Here is a 26213-nt window from a genome sequence, read left to right as displayed (position 1 = left end):
CACAACAAGGCAAAATTTAAGGCAACACAGAATAACACCCTTTGGCCGGTGAGATACAACTTTGGCCTGGCAGAAGTCAATGGGACTGTTCAAGATAGGTATTTGATTTTTACCTTTCACCCCCCAATCCACTGGGTCCCATCAGTGTCAGTCCTTGGTTGTTTTCAATGCATTCACAGGCAGGTTCTCTGCACTACATTTGAGTTATAAATACAGATAAGAGACAGAACGGAGTGGGAAGGGAACACAAGTTACTGGATGAGACTGGAGAATGAGTTAAAATCATCTAATGTTCAAGAAACAGCAAATGACGTGTTGTTTCCACATTCATTCCCTGTCAAAACACGTCTAAACATTCATACTGCAAAACAAGATAATGCTTCAGTTATTGTTATCGTAGTCTGGGAATACACCACAGAATTACATAGGGTTGAAAGGGGGAGCAATGACTGTTTAGCAATGGCTGTTATTGTGACTCATTGCTGATCTTTCACAAGGGTTTATCATTGAAATAAATACATAAATAATGCAATATGTAATTACTGGTGGGGTTTTGTAAGACTCCTTCCTCCCACTGTAGTGCTTAATGGGTACTCAGATGAGGGTTTTAATTATCAAAATGTAAAAAAACGTCTTGGGCTTAAAAGTCTAAAGTGGGTGTTTTGTGCTTTTGGCAAATGCGATGCTGGGGATGATATGGAGGACAGAATACAGAATGTAGATTCACTTGCAAGGGATGCCCAACAACAATAGACATGATGACAAAGATTGTATTGTAAGAGCGCATGACAAAGAAAATCACCGCTATAATTGCAATGGTGCTCCTGTCACTTACCATAATGCAATGTGGGGGCTGTTGGGTCATACTCTGGGCAGGGTGAGTGGCTGTGGGCTGGCTGGGGGCCTGGGCTGGAGCCCGTGGCTGTAGTTAGGAGGGGGGAGGGGGTGGACGTCGCAGTGTATAAGTGCACATCCACAGCCACGGTGGTTATGCCCGTGCCACCCCTGTCGCTGAGAGAGACGCAGTGGGACAGCACCAGGGGCGCAGGGCAGTGGGAGATGTTGACGCTGTGCCTGATGGGCGTGGTGCTGCCGGTGCTGGGCTCAGAAGCTTGCAGTGTCAGGGAGGCATGCACTCCCTCTTCTTCTCGGGAAGTTGGGCGTGGAAGAGGCAATGGCTCTGCTTCCTGGCATTGTCTGTGTTTACCTCCAACGTGGGAATCGTCTGCCAGCACTTGCCCACTGCCTGAAAGAGTGCTGCTCCAGCCGTCCATGTTCTGTAGTTTGATGTCAGGATGGGGGCAGGGGGGGCTTTTCTCCCCGTGAGCTGCTCGCTCTGTTGACTTCAAGGGAACAGACAAAATTGAAATTATGATTTAATCCTGTATTTATTTTTGCCAATCAAGAAAAAAAAAAAAAACAAGAAATGGGTGTCAAGAACACTGACACTTCTCATCAGCAAAAGCCACTTCACACAGTCCAACCACTGCAGAGTATTGCAATATTGCATGTGAGACATGATCACGATACTGAATTAGAAACATTTAGTGCAGATTGAAGAAGTAGATTAAGAAGTTGACAAACTTGCATTCACACATTGCTCGAAACATTACATAATATATACAGTACAGGTGGACTCAAGCACACTTAGTTGTGTGGCCAACAGGATGGAGAGAGATCCGTCATCTAAATCAAGAACAGGGTCTGTCCCCCTTCAACTGACCGACTGCAGCAACACGCTCTGCTCTGACTCAGTGTTGATTTCTAAGATGGTTTCCAAGTCTTCCTGTTGTCCCTCTGGGGACAGCTCTGCCATCACGGTGATGGTGTTGGTGGCTGGCTGACTGCTGCGGCTGGCTGATGTGTAAGGACTCTGTTCAATGACCGCCACAGAATTGTCGTCCTCGAATGCCCTACGGCATCAAAGCAGAAATATCACATTTCAGTGCTTTCACTTGGCTTTTTCCTCCCACTTGGCTTTTCTTCCTCACGTAAGAGAAAGAGTATTGCAACAGAGGAAACATTTTGGAAGAAATTGATCCCAGAAGTCTGCAAGAGTTTTAAAACTTTTACAAAAGCTTTGGTGTTGATATATAATCTGAGCTTCTGAATTCTCTCACCACATGGTGTTGTAACTACTTAAGCAATATACACCTTACATTTAAGTTCTTATGCATCCTGCCAAAGTTCTAACTTACAGGCATGCTATCACTAGTGAGCTATTGCTTGTTAATACATTATTAATTGATAAAGAGCAGAGCTGTGAGGCATGTCCTGGCCTGAAGCCATACCTGTTCTCATACGTTCTTCCTGTCTCAGGTTTGCTACTGTTTCTGCTTGAAGCTCCAGAGTCACGCAACACTGCAAAGAAAAAATAAAAGAAATGACACCTAATCAATTGGCAATTCCAGTGTGCGATCGGTGATAGTCGCACATCATCTGAACGCACTCACAGCCTCTGCCTGTTTCTGCTTCTCCTGCTTCGTTCTTCTGGACAAGGGAGTAGAAACCCATGGTTATAAAAATGAGAGTCAGGGAGATGCCCACTCCAACGACAATGGGAATATCGTGTTTCTCCAGCACCGGGACCCAGGACGTCTGCTTCGGGTCTCTGCAGGAAGAACAGAAAGAGTCAGGATGAATATGTGAATATATGAATATGAGAATGTATAAAAGGTTCCAAAGAGAGGAAGCCAGTTGGGCTATCAAGCTCATTTGGTTTACTAGAAACTTATTGATTTCACTCAACTTGTCACGTTTTCTACAACCCATAATTCCTTGTGGAAAGAAGAAACTCCTAATTTCAGTGCAGGGAACACTTCCTCTAGTCTTAGACTTGACAAACAACCTTGTTGATTTTTAATGACCTGAATCCAGTCTCCAGAGAGTCATCTCTGTTCCAAACCAAACCTTTTCCTTTGGCTTTATGTCAACTCCTATCTGATAATTATTCTTTGCAATGCAGAAGTGTGTTTTCTTAGTGCAGTGGCCAACTGTGAACACAGAGGTCAGACACAAGAGAAAATGTAGGCTTCTCTTTATTGCTATCTTGTGGCCTACTAATCTGGTTCATACAATTGGCAGCCAACACATAATTATTTTCATATTGTTGTAATAAAAAGTAATGCTTAGAAACCCATGCTAGGAATTCAGGTTAGATTCCGTTTTTGAATCCTTTGGGGGATACCGTAGAAATCATAAGTAATTAATTCAGTGACACTGAAAAACAAACAAATCAAGATGAACTCACCAAGAACTATGCAGATTTTCTTTACACACACACACACACACACACATATATATATATATATATATATATATATATATATATATATTTTTTTTTTTTTTTAACTTATCTGTAAGTCATTGAACAGAACGGAAACAGATTTTTGAATTCCTATCAAATACATAAGTTCTATGTTTAAGCAGAATATTATGATCTGAAGGAAGGAGAGATGCTTAACAGAGAGAAGGTTTTCTCAACCTGTATTGTGTCTCATGCAGCACATTCAACAGGTTCTGGCTTTTGGACAGATATGTGCAAACTTATGCAATATTCATAATTTAAATCACATTCCAAATATAATATTTGGTTGTGATAGAATGCAGTCATAATTCCCTTCTCAAACACTGAAATAAGTAGACCCTAAAATAACACATACTTCCTCCTTCACTTCCTATTACAATACAGAACTATTTAAAATTGTTTTCTAAAAAAACAGTTGTAGCCACCAAATATGTTGTATTTATGTGCTCTGAGCTCCAATACTTTTGAAATAAAAGTTGAATGTATTTGAATTTGAGGTATTGAAAATACCAGTGATTTTTTTTTCTGAATATATTGCAATACAAATTAGCTCAGATCAATAGATATGTTACATAATACATATTTTGTCTAAATTGATTAAGTGAATTATTTTTAATATTACCCTATTATAATATAACCAACATGACATTTCATAAAATGTAAAATGTTGCTTTCTGTAATTCTAGAGTGTAACAGGAATGGTGAGAAAGATTTTATTAAATGACCTTGAGTTATTTTTTATTTTTTTGGTTTGTACTTTCAGGTGATATCATACAAATGTGTGAGAAAACCAAAGATTATTATTTTTTACACCTCTCCAAAGTGGAAAGTCGTAAAAACCATAATCTGCTTTGCAAATGTCATGAAATGTCACCCACAGTGCTATCTGTCCATTACAGTTGTGAAAGATGAGATCTATGGGAGGCATGCATTTGTCACAGTAAAATATCATGTGGCTGTAAGTACAGACTGACACAGATTGTAGACATATAATAAATACAAATAGTTCAATTCTGAATAATTCCTTTTAAATCCAATTCAATGAGAGAAAAATCAAGCAACCACTGTTGATCTGGAGAACATTTGATAATTACTAATTAGTAATTAGTATTTAAACTTGAAATATAAGTGGTATGAGGAGATTCTGAGTTTGTGGGTAACTTTAATGGAAAATACCAAGAGCAAGATTCCTAATGTTTAGGCATTTATCGTTGGCTGAAAAGTCATTTGGGAATATAGGGAATCATTCAGCATTTCAACATCAGCATTAGTGTTGTCCAATATGTTTGAGTCAAAATATAGATCCACTACATCACAGTGACGTACCTGGCCATGTCATTGTCGCTGGTTCTCATGGGGGATTGGGACGTGTTTTCTTTAGGCCATTCGGTCAGTTCTGCTTTTCCTGTTTTGGACGATTTGGCAGCTTGGCTGGGGCTCAGTTCGGTGGTCTCAGAAGGTGCTGTGGTGACTCTCACCGTAAGGGGCAGATACGGGTCTGTGTGAGACACTGTCAAAGAAGGTCTGGCTTCTAGTTCCCTCGACCCGGCTATACTGTCACGGGGGCTGGTGTCTTCCGACGTGAAGTTTTCCACAGAGCTTGGAGCAATAACTTCAGGAGAAGTGGTTGGCTGGGAGGTTGGGAATGGCACAGTAAACGGGGTGCTAAATGCAAATTCGTGAGACTTCAGACTTACTGTTTGGCTAGAGGAAGCCAGCTTTGATAAAAGAACTGAGCCCACTGACGAATTAGGTATTTCCGAAGAAGGGCTGGTTAGCGAGGGAGGGTGTGTTTTCTGAGATGTGTGAAAGGACACTTCTGTGGCACTGGGGAGTCTTCCAAGAGGAACTGAAATAGAAAGATAAATGTCTGGACGGGACATTCAGAATGGCACTACTGTCACACAAAATCACAAGATTAAAATAGGGCACAGAAACATGTAATTCCTGGCTAGACAAGTAAATTATGTTGGTTCTGCTTTCCTCATGTAAACCATCGAGGAGCTGATGTTAATTAATTCTGTTTAGTTATGTTTTGCCGCGTTGTTCTTTTTGCCATGCTGTGCAATGTTGACATTGACTCTAGCCTGATGTGGATCTGGGCCTAAAGAAACAGCAGTGGGTTATAGAAAGATTGCTCCTCATAAAGTCAATGGGACACAGAAATATCAATTTAACCTGCCTGTTTGTTTCAGGGTTTTTTCCTCCCAGTGCTGCATACCTGTTTTTAGCATTTTCTCCAATGGTACTCCTTCCTGTCCCTCTGCAGTGTAGGGCAGTACGGATATGAGGTATGTCTGGTTGGGCAAAAGGCCCCAAATGGTCACTCTCGTGTCTGTGGTCCTGAGTACTCCATTTTGTTTGGTAATGGAAAATACTGTTGGACCAGGGCTACTGTGATCAAGCAACTGTGTATTCCTCCCTCTTGGCCGTTTCTTATCTGGTTCTAACATACCTGTGAAAAGAAACATCTGTCTGTCGGCATTTGTTTCCCACAATGCAGTCATTATAAATTCCTGCCATAAGCCGGCACCAGCCAAAACAAAAGTGTGATATGTAGAAAACGCAGTGACCGTTATATGTGACAGTTTCATTTTCACAAAACCAATGGAAAAGATGTTTTCATTTTCAATAAGTGTCACCTGCTGGTTTTATTACAAAACTGCTCTGTGTTCATTTCCTTAAAGAGAAGTTCCTCAAAACACAATTCATCATTATTTACATTATGTCCAGAAATACCTTTTTCCTCGACCTCTGCTGATAAGGCACTAACAGCCGGTGTAGGGATGGTCTGCACAGTGGAGTAGCTAATTTTATAGGCCCCAGGGGCGCCGTGATCCATAAATGGTGGTTGCCATGACAGTTCTAAATGGTCCCATGCAGTGTTTCCATGCAGCTCCCTCACGGGCCCAAGCACTTCAAAAACAAAACAAATACCAAACAATGTTTTGCTTTGCATTCCCAATACATACATAACAAATACATATCAAAGGTTATTAGCCATTTCTCAGTTGGAATTTGATACTTGAGACACATAAGCACCATATTAAAAAGCAATAATCTGACCTCTGGTGTCTCTTACGTTTTGCTTTGGTAGCACTCTTAACCACTGGGTTTTGGCTTCTGATGTCTGCTGGATCTTCAGTGGGAGTATTGGTTGTGTTTCTGTCCTGTAATTGAACCCTACATTCGTTACTTGTTTTCAGTTCACCCCTGCTGATCAAGACTTAGATAATATTAATTAAACACTTTCTTATTTTTTTTAAAGCAAACCAACCCACATTTACAAGATAGAGTTGCTGCTTGCACTTCTGTGTGCAAGCGAAAGAAAAAAGGCAACACTTAGTTAAAAGAGATAAGCATTTTTATGTGTATGTGGATATGTCATGAATGATGATAACACAATGAGATATCTATTCCAAGTTGCTTTCATCCAGTATCAGAGGATTCTTTGACAATTAAAATAGATGTAACTTCAGTGAAGTCAGGTGTGTCAGTAATAAATGACAATGGCACAATGATGGTCATGGTGTATGATGTTGTATGACAGGACACAATGCCTCTACTGTTCAACTCACTCTTGAGACCTTTTCTGGGTCTTGGTTTTCATCTTTTGGTTGAATATTTTCAACTTCAAAAAAATAAGATATCAATTAGACAAAGCCACATCTATATTACACCAGAAACCCCATTCCTATGCCTGGAAAAAAACAATCCTTCTGCTGTTTTAAAATCCCTAAATCATTTATGGCTAAAGAACTGGAAAGGGTTCATCTTGATTTAACAATCTTCATTTAGCCAAAAGTTATTTCAATTAAACGGTTGTGAGCTTGGTTAGAATGAAAAGCAGAAAACCCTTCACTCTCCAGGACAAGACAGGGCAATCTTGTGATTTATATATATACACACACACATACACATATAAACAATATATAGCACATGTTGATAAGGATAGATAAGCATCTGATCTTTTTGTTTCTCGTGTTGCCTAAAGCAGTATTGTGGTGGCATGCTGGCAGTTACAAGATCATGAAAAGAAAAATAATTTCAGAGAACTTGATAAGGATCTAGGACAAACAATTTTAAGATTTCCTGTAGTTTAGACATTTCATTTGATCTAAAAGAGTAGCAACATTTATAGACATTCAAAAGATCATAACATTTGACAAAAATGTACAACAATGAATAAATAATTTACTCATCAAGATGGCTTTCCTGTTAGCATAAAAGAACCACTGACTATTTCTGTTTCTAACAGGAAAATCAAGAAAACAAACAAACAAAGATAACAGTAGGCCTTTAAGATATATACAGTGCTGCTGTCTAAAGCCTATCCAATATCCTCAGATGGGGAAGGCTGCTCATCCACACAATGGCTGCTCTAGGAGACACATACCTGTGACAGTGAGTGTTGCAGTTCTCTGCTCTCTTCCAGCTCTGTTCTCGGCAGTACAGTGATATACACCTCCATCGGCCCGGCTCACATTTTCAATGCTGAGAGCTCCGTGTTCTGGAGGGCGACACAACCGTGAAGGCACGGACAGCTACTATTGCATCTCTTTCAAACTTTCACTGAGGTTGTACACCAGACCTCAAAATACTTACAGGGGGAACTGCATTAAAACTTTGTAGTCAGTTGTCGGTTGCCTTAACAAGGGACTCTGGGGTTTAATTCAATAGGAAGCTTAGGCCCATGTGTTCCAGGCAGTAATTAGCCATCCACAGAAATGCAGGCCACAGAAAAAGAGAGTGTAACAGATATGGGACAGCCATTCATCCAATAACCAACTCATGCTAGGTGACTGCAATTTTTTTTTATAAACTAAAGAGATTGTAATGTAATGATATACAGTAAGGCACTTAAAGATTAAGCAGCTTCAACGTAAGCTGTGGCCTTTGATAGCTTTCATTCTCAGAACACGTGGCACAAAAAAAAAAAAAATCTGATTAGTCCACTGAACTATATCTTGTTATACTCACCATTGATATGCATCCTGGGTGATGAAATGGATGTTTTATTTCCTTCCTTATTCCAGGAATACTTGATAGGCAAATCTCCTGCTGCCTCACATACCAAGACAACTGATGACCCTTCCGAACAGTTTATCTCCTTAATGAAGGAGATGATAATGGGAGGAACTATGCAGCAGAAGAAAAAATATATAATAGTGTACTTTTTACTAAAATCAATGCAATTAGAAATACTGAACAGCCCTGGGATTTTGATTCTTTGCAAAAAATACTCCCAATAATTAATTGGAGAAAAAAGTATTTACACACTTCTTGCAAAACATCCGGCTGTTGGGCATCATCTTTACAAATGTTTCGAAAGTATCCTGGGAGATTTTTCCTGTGAAAACAATTCAGTGGGATCTTCCTTATGGGATTCGTAAGTGATTCCTGAGAGATATTTGTTTAAACATGTTTATTCATGTTTATTTAATTATTCTTCTGTAATGCAGTAGTATTTATTTTGTGTGGGATGTGCATTTTAAGACAACTCTAAAGAGCTAGTGCAGTGTGCTTCTTTTTTTGCTAAACTCAAACTGGCAAATTATTTTTGAAAACTTGAAACCAGTGCTTGGGATATTTACAATAATTTAGACTCCTGATTTTACAGGTAAATAGTATTTTAAAAGGTCTTCTTTTTTCAAGTGTAGTTTCACATCTGTTCTGGCTTTAAAAAGGGAATCAAACATGCAATAAACACTTCAAAATAAGTGTAGCTTGTATTGTAAACAGACTGTAATGTCACTCCCCCAAATCTGGCTTGAATGATTTGTTCTTTTATTCCTTAATAAATGTTGCAATAGTCCCCCTTAAAAAATAATCTGTATTGAACTGAAACACGTGAGTGCTGCTTGAAAAAAAATCTCAAATTGTACAGCTCATTTGCAGTGCTTTCATATATTGTTTGCATTGATTTAGGGTTTAAAACTTGTTTTTCTCCCTTCCCTTCTTTAAGCACTAAAATTTCAGTTAGCATGCAAAGATGGGAAACACTCAACAACGCACTGAGCTGTGTTTGAGATGGTGAAAGAGGTACTATGATAAATCAGACCAAAACTCAGACCAAACACGAACCCGTTGAGGCAAGGGGAACTCTGTTTACGGCTTTTATTTTACAAATGGTTATGTCCTTTTCTGATTACAGTTGTTCTTCCACTAAAATGTCATGGAAACCCCAAAATTGTACTTCAGGAGATGTTAAGTATAATGTGAGAGAGCAGTGTGGTACACAAAAGCGTTCGGGTCTTGTTCCTCTTTTGTTTCTACATCCTGACATTCATAACATTTTACATAATACTTGGAGGGCTTGGATCCTACAATAAAGATGTTTCACTTAATTTAAATCCTGCCTGAATTTTTTAAGTGCCCCTTAAATAACGCACATTGTGCCAACGAAAGAGATCTTGCCAAAATGCCTTGGACATATAGCAGAGGCACTATCTGACAACTACCTGTCTCAACCTCTCTGGAACAGTAACCAGGACAGTCACGCTGCAGTATTACTGTGGCTATTGACCCCTTGCAGCTAGAATAAGGAATAGCACTTTGTGTTCACAGAAAACAGCTCTCAAAGTAAAAACTGCACACTCGTTTTTTTTATTCTGTGAAGGAACACGGGAAGAGATTACTGTCACCTGCCACTCGCAGCGTTGCTGACAAGCGGGATTGCCCCAGGGCATTGGTGGCCTCACAGGTGTATGTGCCCTCATCGTAGGCCCGCACCGCAGAGATGTACAGAGTGATGTTTTGAGACCTGGCAAGAAAAAGAAAGAGGCAGCTGGTAAATATGGGCTGCCACCTGATATTTTCTTGTAAGTGTACTGTTACAGTCTTGTCATGGGCACCAGTTGTGGGATGTGATCACACACACACACACACACACACACACACACTTCACATGGCTGTAGTAAATGAGGGGAGTGAGGGTGGGAAGTGGGCCCTTTACATTTAGGAGATTAGGATGTACTGCATGAAGAAGCTTTTGAACTGTTAGCAGGAGTGCTGACCACCACTTCAAAGGGCACTAAACTCCAGGTATGCTCACCCGACTGTTATCTTCCCCCCTGTCTTGATGGTTTGGCCTTGTTTGTACCAAACGATGGAGGGTGAGGGACTGCCAGAGGCCTGACACTGGAAAAACACTCTGGACCCCAGTGTGGCTGTCATCGTTTCAGGTGATATGGTGATGTTTGGGGGGACTGTGGGAGAGAACCAATGGGACAGCTGTTTACAAAGATAACTGTGCTTTACAGAAATGCACAAGATAAAATTCAGCTCATAGGCAGACTTACCTAACACATTTAGATGGACTTTTACAGAAGACACAGCCCTAAACACATAGGGATTGGATGCTCTGCAAAAGTAGATTCCTCTGTCTGTTTCCTGGACTCTAAAGAAAACAGAGTAACACAAACCTAAAGACTGATACCATACTTACTCCTTTGATGTGTGAATATCCTTTTATAGAAAAATGTTAATGCTATAGACAAACAAACACATGTCTGTAATCAGACCCTTTCATGAATAATTGACAGTGGGTACAGATTTAGATATTCTGGGGATAAAATACCAAACAAAGCCCCTTAGTTGATATACATCAATGAGTACAGGTTATATAAATAATAACACTGGGTTTTTATTTCTTCAATGGATTTGGAGCACAAATAGCACACATTTAAAATGAATATTAATACTAGGGTTAAAATAAATCATACCTCCCGAACAGTTTTATAAATAAACCAGATTATTTGCATTGAGTACCTCTGAAAAAACAAGTCTCCACTCTCCTGGAACATAAAGTGTGGCATCTTGTTAAGCACCCTATTGTTCTTGAACCAGGTGATGCTGGCAGGAGGCCTACTGTGCGGAGGCCTGCAGGTCAGAGTAATGGAGCTTCCCCTTCTCGCTGTCACATTGGTGGGTTGCTGACCAAAGCCCCAGCCCATGACTGCACAAAGGAAAAAAAAGACTTTTCCATCAATGTTTCCACAGCTTATAATTTTCTGTTTCACAGAAATAATTTTTGGCCCAATTCTCATGATAACAGGAGACAGCAGGGGCTGATGTAATGTCTGTGAGGGATGTTTTCATCATGAAGCCAGAGATGCCTACCAGCAGGAAGCAGGTATGCAGCTTGGGATGTCACTGTGTCCACTCCGTTCTGGGCTTCGCAATAGTAGGAGCCCTCATCTTCCACAGACACGTTTCTGGTTAAAGAAGTGAGACTGCTTTACTTCCTGGCATTTGGTGATTGGATTAGTCAGCACTCATGGGAAACATATCATACACAGGCATGACAGGTTTAAGCCTAACAAGGAAGGGTTTATGTTTCTCTGCCTTCATTTTCAAGTGAACTGCAGCTCACAGGAAAATAAACCACCACTTTCCTTCCTTTAACTGAAAGACACTTCATCACTTTCTCAGGAAGTCCTTCACTGGGGATGACACGACAGTACTGGTCGGCAAGACAAACAACAGCTCTCTAATGAACTCCCAGTTCCAGCACATCTGTGGTGCTGCTCGTAATACCGGTCCCGCGGATACTGAAGAACCGCATCCCAGAAAATCTCAGACCAACACATGGTTGAAAATAGAGAATGGAGGTTTTGTGGCTTGTGTAGCTGGACTGGAATACAATTCAAATTCTCCATGATTCTGACTGACATCTGAGTTATCTGTGTGCCAGCTCTTTGTAATCGGTATCGGGTCTCAACGATGCGTGCAGCCCAGTCAACCCTGACCAGCTATTTTTCCTGACACCTTGCCAACTGGTTGAGCACACTGCAGTCTTCCCAGGTCTCCTGTCAAGACTTGAATCAGTGTATGATTTTAACAGACACATGCATCACACTTTATATTATATATGTATACATTCTTCCTCACTTGAAGACGAGTAGCTGCCCTTGGTCCTCCAATCTCAGATGTGTCCTGTTCTCCAGGGGCTGGTTGTTTTTATACCACTGCACCACGGGGAAAGGGAACCCCTGGACAGAACAGTGCAGAACTGCCTCTGTTTCCAGCGGGACAGTGAGGTTCTCGGGACCCTGAGATATCACCAGTCTGGACGGCAGCACTAAGCAAGATGAACACAACATGTTTACATTTTTCCAAAAGATTATTCAAAACATATCAGCTGAAGCACTCTTTAAAGACATATTTATTTTGCTCTAAAGAACTGGCACAATTTTAAAATACTTCTCAACTAATGAACTTCATTAGATTTTTCTAGAGCTCCATGAGCAGGCCCAAGCTTCACATGAGAAGATGAACTTTGTGAAAATATGTCCCTGTCTGCCACAGTGAGACTGTGCAACTATATAACCAATCAACCTCACCGAGTTTAATTAAATTAGAACATTTTGAGAAAATGTTGTTTTCAGTCCCTACAACAAAAGACTCTCTATCCAATATTTGGCAATACACTGATTTTGTTAATCAGCATCTTAAATATAAACGACTCAGCATTTTGTGTGTATGCATGGATTGAGAAATGGCAAAAGGTCACCCATTTGCTTATGAAAAATTACCAGAAGAATGATAATTGTTTTACATCACTGAAAACAACCACCAAAAATGTCAGTTATGAATCGACATCAAAGGGCTGGTTCAAATGGGAGAGACTTATTCAAGGTTTAGATTTATCATGTACAATATTCCTTTTACCATGTTCTCTCAAGCGTGCTACAGTGGTGTGAGCACGTCTGTGTTCCTACTCCCTCTCATGGACAATAAGTGCAATGCGTCCTACAATGCTCAGAATTTTAGTATTTAAAATAATTACTTGAGCAGAACCCAGCTTCAAACTGTATTTTATCTTTAGTCGTTTTCAGTATAACAACGGAGAAAAACAAAAAAACAATAAGAGGCACAAAACAAAGAATTATGACGTTTTATCATACACAAAAGAATTAACCCTTATACTTGTAAAGGACTTCACAAATAAACATATTCACATCCCACTCTATTAATACTTAACAACAATCTAACCTTCCACTGTGAGAGATGCTGGCTCACTGTACAGATGTACTCCCAGTACACTGTTATATGTCACACACACATATTTTCCTTCGTCTTCCTTGGACACGGCGGGAATATGTAACGTGCCAGATATTTTTTTATAATTTCCTCCTCCATATTCACCCTACGTGTATATGAGAAAAATAACAGAATTTTACTGACCATAAATGGTACAAATTGACCAAACACAGTAACATGAAATGGTGCAGATTTTCTATTTGTTTGGTGAAAGCTGCAATGCAATGCTTTCATAGGAATTTCTTATTAACAATATCTGTCAGATTCTGAACTTAAATACAATGTTGATAAAGAGTGACACAGATATAAAAGAGTTCCAACTAATTGTAGGGAATGAATGGGAAAATATCTGCAGCAGGAATGCTTTATAAACAATACCCATTAACAAGTCTTTCACGGTTTAGACAAATTAGATGACAAAGGAAATTAAGAAGAAATGCCTTGAAACTATTCCAAATGTGTGTAGATTTCCAGCAACACGGAATGTTAAATTAACCCGGTGGCTGCTGCCGAGGCTCAGATGGGTGCCACCGTATCAGTACGTCCTGAATTTTGAACTTGAATTAAAAAGCCTGTACAGTTCCAGGGGAAGCTATATGGTTACCATTGGATACTATAAACACTTTGCATTACTATCCGCTGCTGCCTGCCGTTTTTCTTTTTTATTTAAGGATAAAATGCTGAAATGCCTGAATCAACACTGCAGTTGTAAAACAGCTGTGAACATGCTTTAGCAACGGCTGGGAGTGTAAATGTTTAAGGAAATTCACTGAATGAAAGCAATTATTGTGGGCTATCTTTTTCGGCTTTGTCACACTTTACGTTCACATCTTGAAATTACAAAATGGATAGTACTAATGTTGAAGTTAGGCTCCCTGTTCTCAGCAGCCATTGCTAAAGCCTGTTCACAGCTGTTTTATTACTGCAGTGTTGATCCAGGCATTTCAGTATTATATATACAAGCTATTTCCCTTCAGTTTTCTAGGAAAACTTCCTCATGGATTGTCTGATGTTTATAAACCCATGATTGTGCCCAATTTTGTGTTTTTGTGTCAAACGCAAGCCTGCTTTGAAAGTTTACACCACTTGTTATCTATCATCCTTGTGTTTAGTCTATTGGCACAGTTGACGTAAAAAGCTTTTTAGATTTTCAGTTTATTTTCCAGATTAATTGTATTTAGTTTTTAATGCCAGCTCATTACACCGCCACAGGGTTGGTGTAAACCTATAGTAACTTAATGTTCACAGACAGGAAACGTGATACATTACCATTAGTGAAAAAACAGTGAAATGGGGAAGTTTACTATAATAAGGAAACAGCAGGGATTCATTTTCTCAGCACACATCCTCACAATGCCAGCCCTATTAGCTATTTATGTCAGTCTGTTCGTAGATCTGTGTATTCCTGTGTCGGAGGATTTCTCATTACATCAGTATTACCTGAATCTGCCCTCCCTTGGTAAAGAGCTGCCCCTCCTTCTGCCAGCTGATCTGTGCGGGAGGTAGACTGTCTCCAGAAACACACTGGAAGAACACGCTGTCTCCTGCCCTCACTGTCTGAGACATGGGACTGTGGAACATACCATCCAGATCTGCACACAAGCATATGTGGGAGACACAGTCAGACACAGTCAGACAAAGTGAGTCAGACACAAATGAAGAGGTGGGTGATGTGGATGTAATGTTAAGTCTTTTGCGCTTCACTGTTAACAGCAGACTTGAGCAGTATGGGATTGTGCATACATACAGGCCTTGGAAATGCTGACAGTAGCATTGATAAGAGACAGCCCATCGCTGGCCTGGCAGGTGTAGGTGCCGAGGTCTTCCTCCCGCAGGCTGGGGAAGAACAGTGACCCATTGGCCAGCTGGTGAACCCAGGTGTCCAGATCTCCTGTGTCCTTCAGCCAGTGCACAGGCAGCTGCTGGTGGGTCTGAGTGTCATACACAGAGCAGGGCACCACGAGCGGTCTGCCCAGCAGGGACACGCTGTCCACGGGACGAGACAAGAACACTGACATGGAGACAGAAGAGAGACAGGGGTTCACCAGAAACAGGGTCTAATCGTTGTTGTTTTTTTTGTTTTCTTTACTTTCTAATTTGTTTCCTGTTGTAGTTCCACTTGGGCTCTAACTGAGTTACTTTATTGAAGGAATTCATTCAACCATTTAGTTTTCACAATGCACTTTTTTTTCAGATAAGTCTTGTTGTCAAGAAAAATGTAGGTCAGTGTTCTTCAAATTGAACCCTCTGGGGACAAAATCCAGCTGGTTTGATAGGCCATTTAAAATTTGTATTTGCTTTGGACTTGGGAATAGTGTTAAATGTGTTAAAGTTAAGTGAATAATTAGCGAGATGAACTCATTTAAAGCTCATGTGGAATGAAAAGCAGAAGATGCCCTGCCCTGGCCCTTGGGGGACGGTTTTGAAGAACACTTATATAGGGCAACAGATCAGCTGTTTTTTTTCATTGGTCACGTTTTGATAACAGTAAATATTGCTATTATTTAAATAAACCACTGTGTGAAAGTGTTGGAAGAAAGATTGATTCCAGAACAAAATTATTTCCAATAATTACAATATATATATATATATATATATATATATATATATATATATATATATTATTTCACAAACAAATTAAACAATTGGTGTGTAATTGAACCATTTCTTAGTTTTTAGTTTGCTTGCATTTTCCAGATTTACATACTTGGCATTGAGAGTAATAGGCCTACATTTTAATGCATCAAATTAAATAAAGTGCATATTAAATACTTTAAAATTCGTTTTTAAGGATTATATTTCTTTTTATAAAACATTACCTTTTTCTAAACCAAATATTTTGTTAGATTTCAATTTACTTCAAAACGTGTTGAATACTAAATTTGAATGCAAGTCTGAAATGATTGTCAGTAAACACCTGCCTGACAGAATATTTTCTCAATATTCACAGTATTGCGCAAAGTGTTAAGAGGGCTGTGTGAAATGGAATCACCTTTTTTTTCCACGAAAGATGATAGTTTGAAGCTTCCTGTTGCTTAGTAACTGATGGAGCAACACAGAGGTTTTTTAAAAGCCTTTTGTCACTTTGAACAAAAGCTGGGAAAATTAATGTGAGACTCATTGAGAGAACTAAGTCTTCATCCTGACAGAAATAATATGTTTGGTTATTTGTATTTATCTGTTTCAGAAAAAGTGATAAATATTTACTTTTACATAAAAAAATGAAATTCTTTCAACTACCAAATGTACTCACCAGGCCTACCAGTATTCCACATTGCTCAAAATTGTTTTTATTATTATTATTATTATTATTATTATTATTATTATTTTATGTAATGTGTGTTTTGTTAACAAATTAAACACATTTTATGATGCTCCTGGATTTTCAGAAACCTTCCTGTAAATAATAGCTCTTATAGAAAATTATGTATTTGTTTACATCAATGTTCACTGTAGTATTGTAGTGCAGTCCAGAGGCTGGGGTATATATTTGGGGTCTTATTTGTTGGCAAAATGAATTTCCCCTAATCCTACTTACCTAGTTCAGCAGAGCATCTACCATCCCAGAAATAGTAGTGGTGAATTAGACTCCAGAGAAACAAACAGATTGCCATGCTGTTAGCCTTTTCCATCAGCTGTTGGGATACTTTCATGAAGAAGCACAAGGAGCTGATCAGCCATAACACAGAGGATTTGCATTCGCTGTTCAGAATCACAAGGCTGAAACACAGTAACGGCAAACAGGTACAAAGAAGTAGAAATACGCCCCACTATGGCCCTCTTCTTGCCGTGGAATCACATGTAGAGATTCTGAATTCAATGACAACTCATCTACTTCTCCGAATTCAGTCTGTGTGTCTCATTTGTTGTTTATGATAAAGTTTAACTGATCTCACAGTTGTATTGAATGAAATCAAAATTTTGCACAATGTTGTAGAGAAACGAATTACATAAATATTCAACCGGATGCACACATTTCATTGCCCAGTGTTTTCCATTCAGTAGCATTATTATTGCCAGTATTACTGATTCTATTGTCTTTCTATCAGTTCCTGTGCACACTTTCTACTGAAAAGTGATGCTGTGACAATATTCAACTCTAGTGAAACCTCCACCTTGACATTAGAAGACCCACTGGTACTGTATGTGTAAAATTAATACAGTGCCTCCGTCTTCACCTTTGGAAGTCTTTTGAATCACACTCTCACTTTCAGCCTGTTAATTCCAATTTTGCCTTTTATTACAATTTTCCTTTGTCTGACTTGAACCTCAAATTAGTCGCTTCAATGAGCAGGCCACTCTACATGAAACAGCCAACAGCTACCAACCAAATGAAAAGTGAAATGAAAAGACTCTGGAGCTTTGTACTGTAAAGATTATTTATTAGCCGCTTGTGTTTGGCAAGAAAGCTCCCAATCTAATCGTTTGCTTTTTCATGCATAATGCATCCATTTATAGAAACATACTGTCTGACAACATGACCAAATACGAAGGGCTTCACCTATCACCAAGAATGGATGTTTTCCAAGGATACATATATTTACCCTTGATGGACAGGAAGAATATAACTAAGTATAATGTCACCAGTTCTGGCATTCATTTTATATTGCTGCTCAGTAGCTGCTCTGTGTCCCCTGTCTTTGGATGGTTATATCACTCAAACGGCATAAGGAAAAACAGAAAACAAACGTGCAGAATACATTAAATCCAGGAAATGGCAACCCTCGTGAATAGTGAAAGGCTTGCTTTCAATTCCATAAAATGTTTAGTCGAGTCATGTTAACCATCCCTCCATGATTATTTTAATGACTAAATCACATGCTCTTCCACTGCTAAATAGTTATTTAATCCATACCATTTACCAATCATGAATATAAATACAGTACATTTATCTGATAATATTGATTCTTGGAGTACCAGTACTCAGAGACCAAAAAACTAACAAAAAAAACCATTTGTCTTTCTATTATGTCAATTAGTAGTGGTCCAAAACACAGTTATGCTGTTTTTTGTATATATTGCATGCTTCTTGTGTCTGTAACTCATATGCTATAATTATACTAAACAGGCACCTTAATGACCTTTGCCTGAGATATATTCTTGAAAGTATTATCCAAATGGCTTTCATATTTCATATTACACATGGATTTTTTTCCACTTTAGAAAGTATGAATGTGAACATTTATTGATGGGCTCTGATCATTTTGTGCAGGTTTCAAACAATGAAGGATTGAAACATTGCTGAGGTATTGTCTGACTAATCTGATTTTTGCAAAGAAATACCAACTTTATGAGTCACTGCAGTTGCAGCAAGCAAGTCATTCATTGTTACAGAAAGGTCACAAAGGTCCAAGAACTTGTCTTGTTGGATGTCCTCCTGTGTTGCCTTTTACTTTGTTGCCCCTTTTGTCTGAAGCACAATGCCATGTCTTTCAGCAAAAGTGGGACAGGATAAGTTCTTCGGTTCAATTGGGACAGGAAGAAAAAAGCCACCGGGGAACATCCCCTTTCTCCAACGTATTGGGCAATCCCATTGACATTAATGTTTACATAGTGCATGGAAATGGACTGAATGGGAAATGGGGAGTTATGTTAGATGACCACTTAAAGCGATGAGTCATCTGTAGGACGTTGAAGGCTTGGCAGGTGTAATTTATTGCAAGGCCCATTACTGTCAGATTAACACCAAGAGGCTGTAGGTGTTTCCTTTGTTTTGTTTTGTTTCTGTCTTTTTCAGACGAGGCCCACTCAGGTTACAGAGTAATATAGGTAAGGCTTTTGAACAGCTGATTAAATATCGATTAACATATGGTTTAGACAATTATAGCTCTGAGTCTCTAGCCGTAGTACTTTTCTTTTCTTACGGTTCTTACGGTCTTTTTTTACGGTTGTGCTGCCTTGCGCTGTGAAAATGGCACACTACGTTAAAGGATCAACACATGTTTGATAACACATGACGCTCAGACGACCATACCAAGACACTGACCAGTTAACACACCGAATAGAGAACTGAATCTGAATAAAACAAAGGAAATTATGTAATATATTTTCAAAGTAAAAAAATATGCAACCACAAAATCTGGAATTGGGAATTACGGAAATTGCACACAGGAATTGTAACTAAGCCACTGTAACTGACTACAGAAATACTTGAAATGTCCAATTCAATGCTATTTACTACCAATGGCACTGATTTAAGATTTAACCTTTTAATAATTATTCTACAAAAGCTTCATTCAGAGTATGTTTTTTCCCCCATGGGTTAAATAGTTAAATCTCCATCAAAAGACAAATTGTGTTTTCAGATGGGAAAACCATTTAATATTCGTTTTTTGTTATTTTAATGTATTAAAAAGTGCTTATTACTGTGTTTGTTTATGCAAAGGTGGGTTGTGAAGGCAAGCATTTTATGATGTGGTTTTTTTATAAAACATAAAACAGAAGTTACTTTAAAAGAATGATATAATATTGTGTTGCACTTTGATTTTGTTTTGTTGTTTGTATGGAGACTTTTCTCTAAGATAATGCATTATTAGCACAGATTCAGAATACATTTAATGTAAAATTATATGTACAACTAGGTTGAGAGCCCGAGTTTAGACAGATAAATATGTCTGAGGGGGAGAAGTGAAATCCATAAACCAACAAAAAACTAAAAATAACAACAACAACAACAACAACAAAACATGTATCTAAAAAGGATGTAGAAGTATGAGTTTTTTCCAGAATAAAGTTTATTCATAACTGTAGTACCTCTATTAGCACTTCTCTTGAAAGAGTCTTAAGATATGTGTACATTTATTTTAATTGATTTAATTTAGAGTCTCAAAAATGTTTCCAACAAGGATAACAACTGAATATATTTTGTTTTTATTTTACCTCTTACAAAAAATAGGCAAGAGACCTGTGGATATATTAGCCTGCACTCAATTCGAATAATCCTCAATGTATATCCTATTAAAATATATATGCTTTTTAAGATTAAACGTAATTAAAATTAAGAATCTAAACTAAAAGATATATACATGTGTTTAGATTTCTATGGATGCTAGTATGTTTTTTTATGATATATACATTTTTATATTTTATTTTACATGACTACATATCAAAGCTGTCTCTTTCTTCAGTCTAAAATAGAAACAGAAAAGAAAAAGAAAAAATCTAAATGCAGTGTGTCCTTGCTTTTAATTTTATTCAAGAGCTTAGAGCTCATTATCAATAACACATAATTTACACACAGATTTTAGTTATCCATTTGGTTATTCTCACAATAACTACAAAGCACAAATCTCTGTTTTAAGCAGAAAAGAACTGCCAGTTTATTATTATTATTATTATTATTATTATTATTATTATGAAAGAACATGCTATTTAAAGCACAACTAAAAACTGAAACACAATCACCACTAGCAGAATCATAATCAACACAAAACTCTCCTCAAACAAAATCAATGATCTTACTATCCTTTAATTGTTTTGTATTCATTCATTCCAAAAACTACACTAGCTGCAAATGTAAAGCACAGCTGTATAATATAATATAATATAATACCCCTTTAGCACATACGATCTGAACTAGAATCTTAAGCTGGAAAACATAGGAGAACTGAAATACAATTTGCAACAACATTGTCACTGTAGCTTAAATACATTAAATACATTACCTGCTGTTCTCTCTTCCATGCTTTGCACCTCCTTGCCTGGCAGTACTTTATCCGCAGATTGAAGAAGCCAGGTATGGTGAAGTGATATTACATGCTCTCGCTAGGCTAACTGCTCTGCAAAATAATACAAGCATGGTAACTACAAAGGCTTCCTAGATCCTCCCACTCAAAGGTTGAAACCGTAATGAAGTAGGGCTCCAAATGCAAGAATTTCCGTAGGATTAATCTTCTGGGCTCTAAAAACAAAGGATTTTTCTTTTGGTAATAATTACACGTTTACATACATAATTGGGCTACTGTTGTTTTGATGAGTTTGTGTCAGTATGAATGCTACAGTTAATGGCTGACACAATTAATACTAAGACATAACCAAAGTCTCACATACTTTAAACCTTAATCAGGTATGTAAGCAACTAACAAGTGTCAAATTATTGATTAACTTCTTAGAACATTTCAGGACAAGAAATTACATGTGTTGTTGTTTTTAGCTTCGTTATTATTCGTTATTTCTGCCAATTAAAGGCCCTCAAATAACACAATTGATAACTCTGTCATTTTGCTAGTATAAATATATACAGCTCTGGAAAAAATTAAGAGACCACTGCAAAATTATCTAGTTTCTCTGGTTTTACTATTTATAGGTATGTGTTTGGGTAAAATGAACATTTTGGTTTTATTCTATAAACTACTGACAACATTTCTCCCAAATTCCAAATAAAAATATGAATGGAATGGAATGGCTGCCATACATGTAGAGATGCTGATTTAAGAAAAAATTGCAGTTATCTCTTAATTTTTTCAAGAGCTGTATATAGTTATGTTTAGGCTTTACATCTTGGAAAGTCATTAGAAAATATTTGAAATTGAGAAAATAAAGTAATAAACATATTGGCATGTACTTCCAGGGAAAAATAACATTGAAATAAATATATACAAATCACCCTGGTGCCAAATAATCTAATTTACAGCACAATAGTATCACTCTATTGTCTTGCACTGATAAATTGAAATGGTACTCTAAACACCTGGACATATTTTTGTGAGTATCGAACCAAACAAAGGACACACACGGTCAATGATTGGGGTGAGCTACTGAATCATTTCTGATACCTCGCTGATGATCATAAAAACGCTCTTTAGTTTAATATAATTGCAACTTTCAACAGGAATTTTATGTAGATCAATTATAATTCAGCGGACAAGCACAAAATAATTGCACACACCTTCATAAAGGAATGGGGCAGAGATCTGAGTGCTATTATACAATATTACACAACTAAAATCCACTCTGTGCACTTTATAGACACTTGTACTTCGATAACACAGATCTGCAATTAAAAATATACAGATTAAATTGAAACATTGTTGACGGTCACGGAAACATTTCTAAATAGAATAAACAAGTAAAGGCCTTCAAAAATAACTAATGTAAACATAACACATAATTCTGTACATAACACAGATACCTTTACTGTTAGAAAATGTGGGTGGTGTTATAGCCTAGACATTCTGCCTTAAATTCCTATTAACCATCTCTGTAGTAAATCATATTCAGATTAAATGCAACAGTTACTCGGTGTTGTTAATTCTTTGTGCATATTTGGTTTAAGTGATCTGATAAAGTAGACCTATAAGCCAATGTCATTAACTAACTTAATCATTTATCAAAATATGAGTCCACACATTGTTGTCTATTGAGGCAATATAGGTTAAACAATAATTAAAAAATAAAATATTTTCTTTAATAGACTGCAAGCTGAACATGATCATCTAAGACAGGAGTTTTCCTGCAGTATAGGGAGCTAATGCAGTTAGCTTGGCAACAACTAGTTATTAAAATGGCTTTCATGCCAGTTACATAACAAAAGTTACAAGATAGGAAATCATTAACATTTTCTGATCCCTTCTTTGTCATCTGAACATGAACTCACAACTCACGACTACATGCACAGCATAATAACCATAATAATAAAATGAAGTGCCTGTTTATGGAGTTACCAAAAAATTGGGTCTTTGAAGATTACACTTTGCACTAGAGAAGCTAAATAACACTCAAACTGATTGTTTTTTAAGCTTATATGGTAATCAAGAAAAGATGATGATTCTACATTTATAGGAGATTTTGTTTTGATAATAATAATAATAATAATAATAATAATAATAATAATAATAATAATAATAATAATAATAATATTTCTTTCTTAGCAGACTCTTTGTTCCAGGACGACTTACAGAATATATATTAAAAGATACAATTTGCATTAAAAATGCAAGATGTAGACAGATAACTGCTGAATCTTCATGTAAGACACCTTTAAAATTGGGGGAGGGAGTCATTCTATTATTAATTGAACTACTTCTCAAACTGCAGTTTATGGGCCATATTGTTATTGCACTTTTTAGACTTAGCTACTTTTGTGCAGTTTTGTATGTGGAAGATGTCTTTATGAATAGCATCTCATGTTTGCAGCTGAGGGGGCAAAAATGTACAGAAGCCTTCTTTAACCAAAGAGGCTGCTATTTGGTATTGCTTCACATGCTCTGATATCTTTGGCGATTTCAAACCAGCTTGGAGGTATGGCCAATCATTGTGTTTTCCTAAACGCTATCGTTTCACAAACATCACTAGTGCTGGAATAAATGAAAGCGAGAAGGGGAGAAGGGGGATGGGCTCACAAATGCAAATGACAGCTTTCGTGGTTTGAGAAGGCACCAATCTGGGGACACATCCCTCTCTATTGCTTCAGTGAGAGGAGTGGGGGAGAAAGCACTATAGCCCCAAACAATGGTCTAATTTCCATGGTGTTGTGCAGAGTCCTAGAACTGTTAAGCCTTTGATTTCAAAGGGAGAGAGATTTATTATCAACAAACCTGGGTCTTGTTTCAGTTTACCTGCAATATGTCTTTGCAAATGTAAATTGAGTTTTTTTTTTTTGTGTGTGTTTGTTTTGTTTTTTTGCCCTGTCTTCAGCACAATCAAATGTAAATGAAAGTACAAACACTGCCTAAGCCATTACTATTCCATGCAAGAGCCTAATACTAATTAAACGAAGACCGACTGAATTTAATCGGCGACTCAAACGTGAACCATTCCATTCGCAGCTTCAAACACGCTCACACGTGATGAAGCAGAGACACACTGAGTATGCTGGAAAAGATCTGTGTGATTTATTTTTTCCCAGGCTTAGCTTAATGTTCAATTGTTAGTTTTCTCATAAGTAAACTGGGACAACATTCAATTGCTCATACCTTATCTTTATTTATAAAATAGTTCTGATTTGATTACAAATATTTCTATTTCTAAGGTCAGAACAGAATAAATCTTCCTGTCGCTTTCAATATCACAGATGGTGTCTTTCTCAGAGAACTCTATTTATACACCTCCTATATTGACTGAGATGCTGTTTTTAAAAGCCTAGCTCAGATTACTGCTGTTGCCCAATGTATTTACAAATAATTACTATCAGATTTGAGATTTAAGATACTTAACTCAAAAACACTATCAGAGATCAAATAATCCCACCTTCCTACCATAAGCAAAGCAACACAAAAAAGTATAATTTAACTATCAGAGCATTCTGCTGTATTTTTGTTGCAGCTTTGTTATAATAAAGCTCTTAAACTATTAACTTAATATCTGTTCTGATCTGGTTGACTTTAATTCAAATCACTGTGACAAGCAATATTTATGACTCTATTTACTTGTAAATACTAATGAGGAAGACAGATTATATTATTGTCAATGTTCTGGATATGCAGTTCTGACATTGATCTTGACTCTACAAATGGGTAAACCATTCTCACGCTTATTCACTCCGTATGTAGGTTGACTGTCATCAGATACAAAAGGCCTCAGCTGATTTCCTGTGAGAGTTCATTGTGTGCCCCCCTGTTGATGTTTCCATGAACATAGAATAGGTGCTTTAGGCGATATAGCCAAGCACCATTACCAGTGTATGAAGAGCACTGAAGTCTCACATACATATGGTCTATCAAGTGTCCTATATAACCACAATACAAGTCAATACATTTTAATTATGTCCTAAAACTGAGCTAGACCGTTTACACTAACTCTGCAAAGGTTAGATTGAGGCCAAAACAAACAAACAAACAAAAACCAACATTTTCTTTTGTGTTCACCATACACCATATAGTATTGAATCACACAGGCCTATTGCACGCAATTTGCACAAATAAGACTTTTGTATGTATTAAGTACCCTATAAAGTACCAAACCCACAAATTAGAACAGATAAACGTTCAGATTTGTGTTGTTTAATTAATGAACAGAGACATCTTCAGGTGATATTTCCACTCTTTTGGCATTATCATAGCCTTGAATCATTACAGACTACTCTTATCTTGGGTAACTCATATGACACTTACTGATAAACTTGTGTTGCCAATAAACATGATGCTGTATGTATAGACTGTAAGTTAGGCGCCACCAATGAACGTTTTGTAGATTTGATAAATTCAGACTTTTCAAAGCCTATTATCATTAGTTACTGTAATCCTGCAAGTGCTGCTGCTACTAGTATTAATACTACTACTAATACAACAACTAACAACAACATTACTAGTACTACTAATAATAATACTATTACTACGACTACCACCACTACTACTACTACTTTATCACCACTATTTACTGTAGGTGTGGCTGTTATATTAATACATTTTTTTTTTCTCGAAATCAACCTGGGGGGTTGGAATTGTAAGATATTAAGAATTTAACCTAAACGTATTTCAAACAAACATATACTGAGGACATACTAATCTATACATAGCAATTTAAATAAAGCATATATACATTTTTTTTACTTTAACTTTAAAACTAAGGAGAAATAAAGAAAAACACACACAAAGGATGCATGGCTAATAAAAGATAGATAGATAGATATATACCTCAGGTGACAAGTGACAGTTCTTTTACCATGTGATTAACTCACCAAAACCCGTTTCCGTGTTGTTCAACCAACCATGACGACTCCCCAAGTTAAAGAAACTATCGCCATTTTGGCTCTCACGAGGAGCCCTTTACAACTGGCCGACTATGCGGTAATGGCGGATTGTATGGAAATTTTAAAATCCAGTTTCACAACTTGGTTTTCCATCAATTCTTAGGTTCTCCCCGCCTACTCACTACTGATTGGTTTATTTTTGGATCCTGTTGACGCCATCGGATTGCTGATTGG

General features: G+C 37.6%; 2 protein-coding genes across 3 annotated transcripts; both read right to left on the bottom strand.

Moving 5' to 3' along the window:
• Positions 1-1470: 1470 nt before the first annotated feature.
• On the bottom strand, positions 1471-8525 carry LOC136758197 (uncharacterized). The gene is made up of 10 exons (XM_066712467.1): positions 8288-8525; positions 7704-7817; positions 6886-6938; positions 6390-6477; positions 6047-6223; positions 5490-5762; positions 4634-5156; positions 2454-2611; positions 2292-2361; positions 1471-1913 (listed from the first exon to the last, which is right to left on the bottom strand). The coding sequence occupies exons 1-10, from the start codon at positions 8298-8300 to the stop codon at positions 1715-1717; spliced, it is 1668 nt and encodes a 555-aa protein (XP_066568564.1). The 5' UTR covers positions 8301-8525; the 3' UTR covers positions 1471-1714.
• Positions 8526-9407: 882 nt separating this feature from the next.
• LOC136758565 (roundabout homolog 3) lies at positions 9408-25972 on the bottom strand. 2 transcript variants are annotated; one of them, XM_066713061.1, is made up of 12 exons: positions 25924-25972; positions 21016-21129; positions 16890-16997; positions 15099-15362; positions 14792-14943; positions 13304-13457; positions 12200-12389; positions 11429-11523; positions 11078-11264; positions 10609-10706; positions 10362-10515; positions 9408-10070 (listed from the first exon to the last, which is right to left on the bottom strand). In XM_066713061.1, exons 2-12 carry the CDS (start codon positions 21032-21034, stop codon positions 9914-9916), a joined length of 1578 nt encoding a protein of 525 aa, XP_066569158.1. In that variant the 5' UTR covers positions 21035-21129; positions 25924-25972; the 3' UTR covers positions 9408-9913. The 2 variants fall into 2 exon arrangements, with proteins under 2 accessions (XP_066569158.1, XP_066569159.1); XM_066713062.1 differs by lacking the exon at positions 25924-25972 and having other exon boundaries at positions 16890-17071; positions 21016-21131.
• Positions 25973-26213: the final 241 nt, after the last annotated feature.

Source organism: Amia ocellicauda, chromosome 9 (assembly GCF_036373705.1).
Source record: "Amia ocellicauda isolate fAmiCal2 chromosome 9, fAmiCal2.hap1, whole genome shotgun sequence".
Lineage (NCBI taxonomy): Eukaryota > Metazoa > Chordata > Actinopteri > Amiiformes > Amiidae > Amia > Amia ocellicauda.
Note: the sequence above shows the minus strand (reverse complement) of the source record. Positions and strands in the feature narration are given on the sequence as shown.

Coding starts and splice junctions, on each gene's coding strand:
- LOC136758197 (XM_066712467.1), bottom strand. Junction 6,478..6,885: donor ACCCAGAAAAGGTCTCAAGA/GTGAGTTGAACA, acceptor GTTCAATTACAG/GACAGAAACACAACCAATAC. Junction 5,763..6,046: donor AGCAGAGGTCGAGGAAAAAG/GTATTTCTGGAC, acceptor TTCTTTTCACAG/GTATGTTAGAACCAGATAAG.
- LOC136758565 (XM_066713061.1), bottom strand. Junction 12,390..13,303: donor AGCATCTCTCACAGTGGAAG/GTTAGATTGTTG, acceptor CATCTTGCTTAG/TGCTGCCGTCCAGACTGGTG. Junction 11,524..12,199: donor GGGCAGCTACTCGTCTTCAA/GTGAGGAAGAAT, acceptor TTCTTTAACCAG/AAACGTGTCTGTGGAAGATG.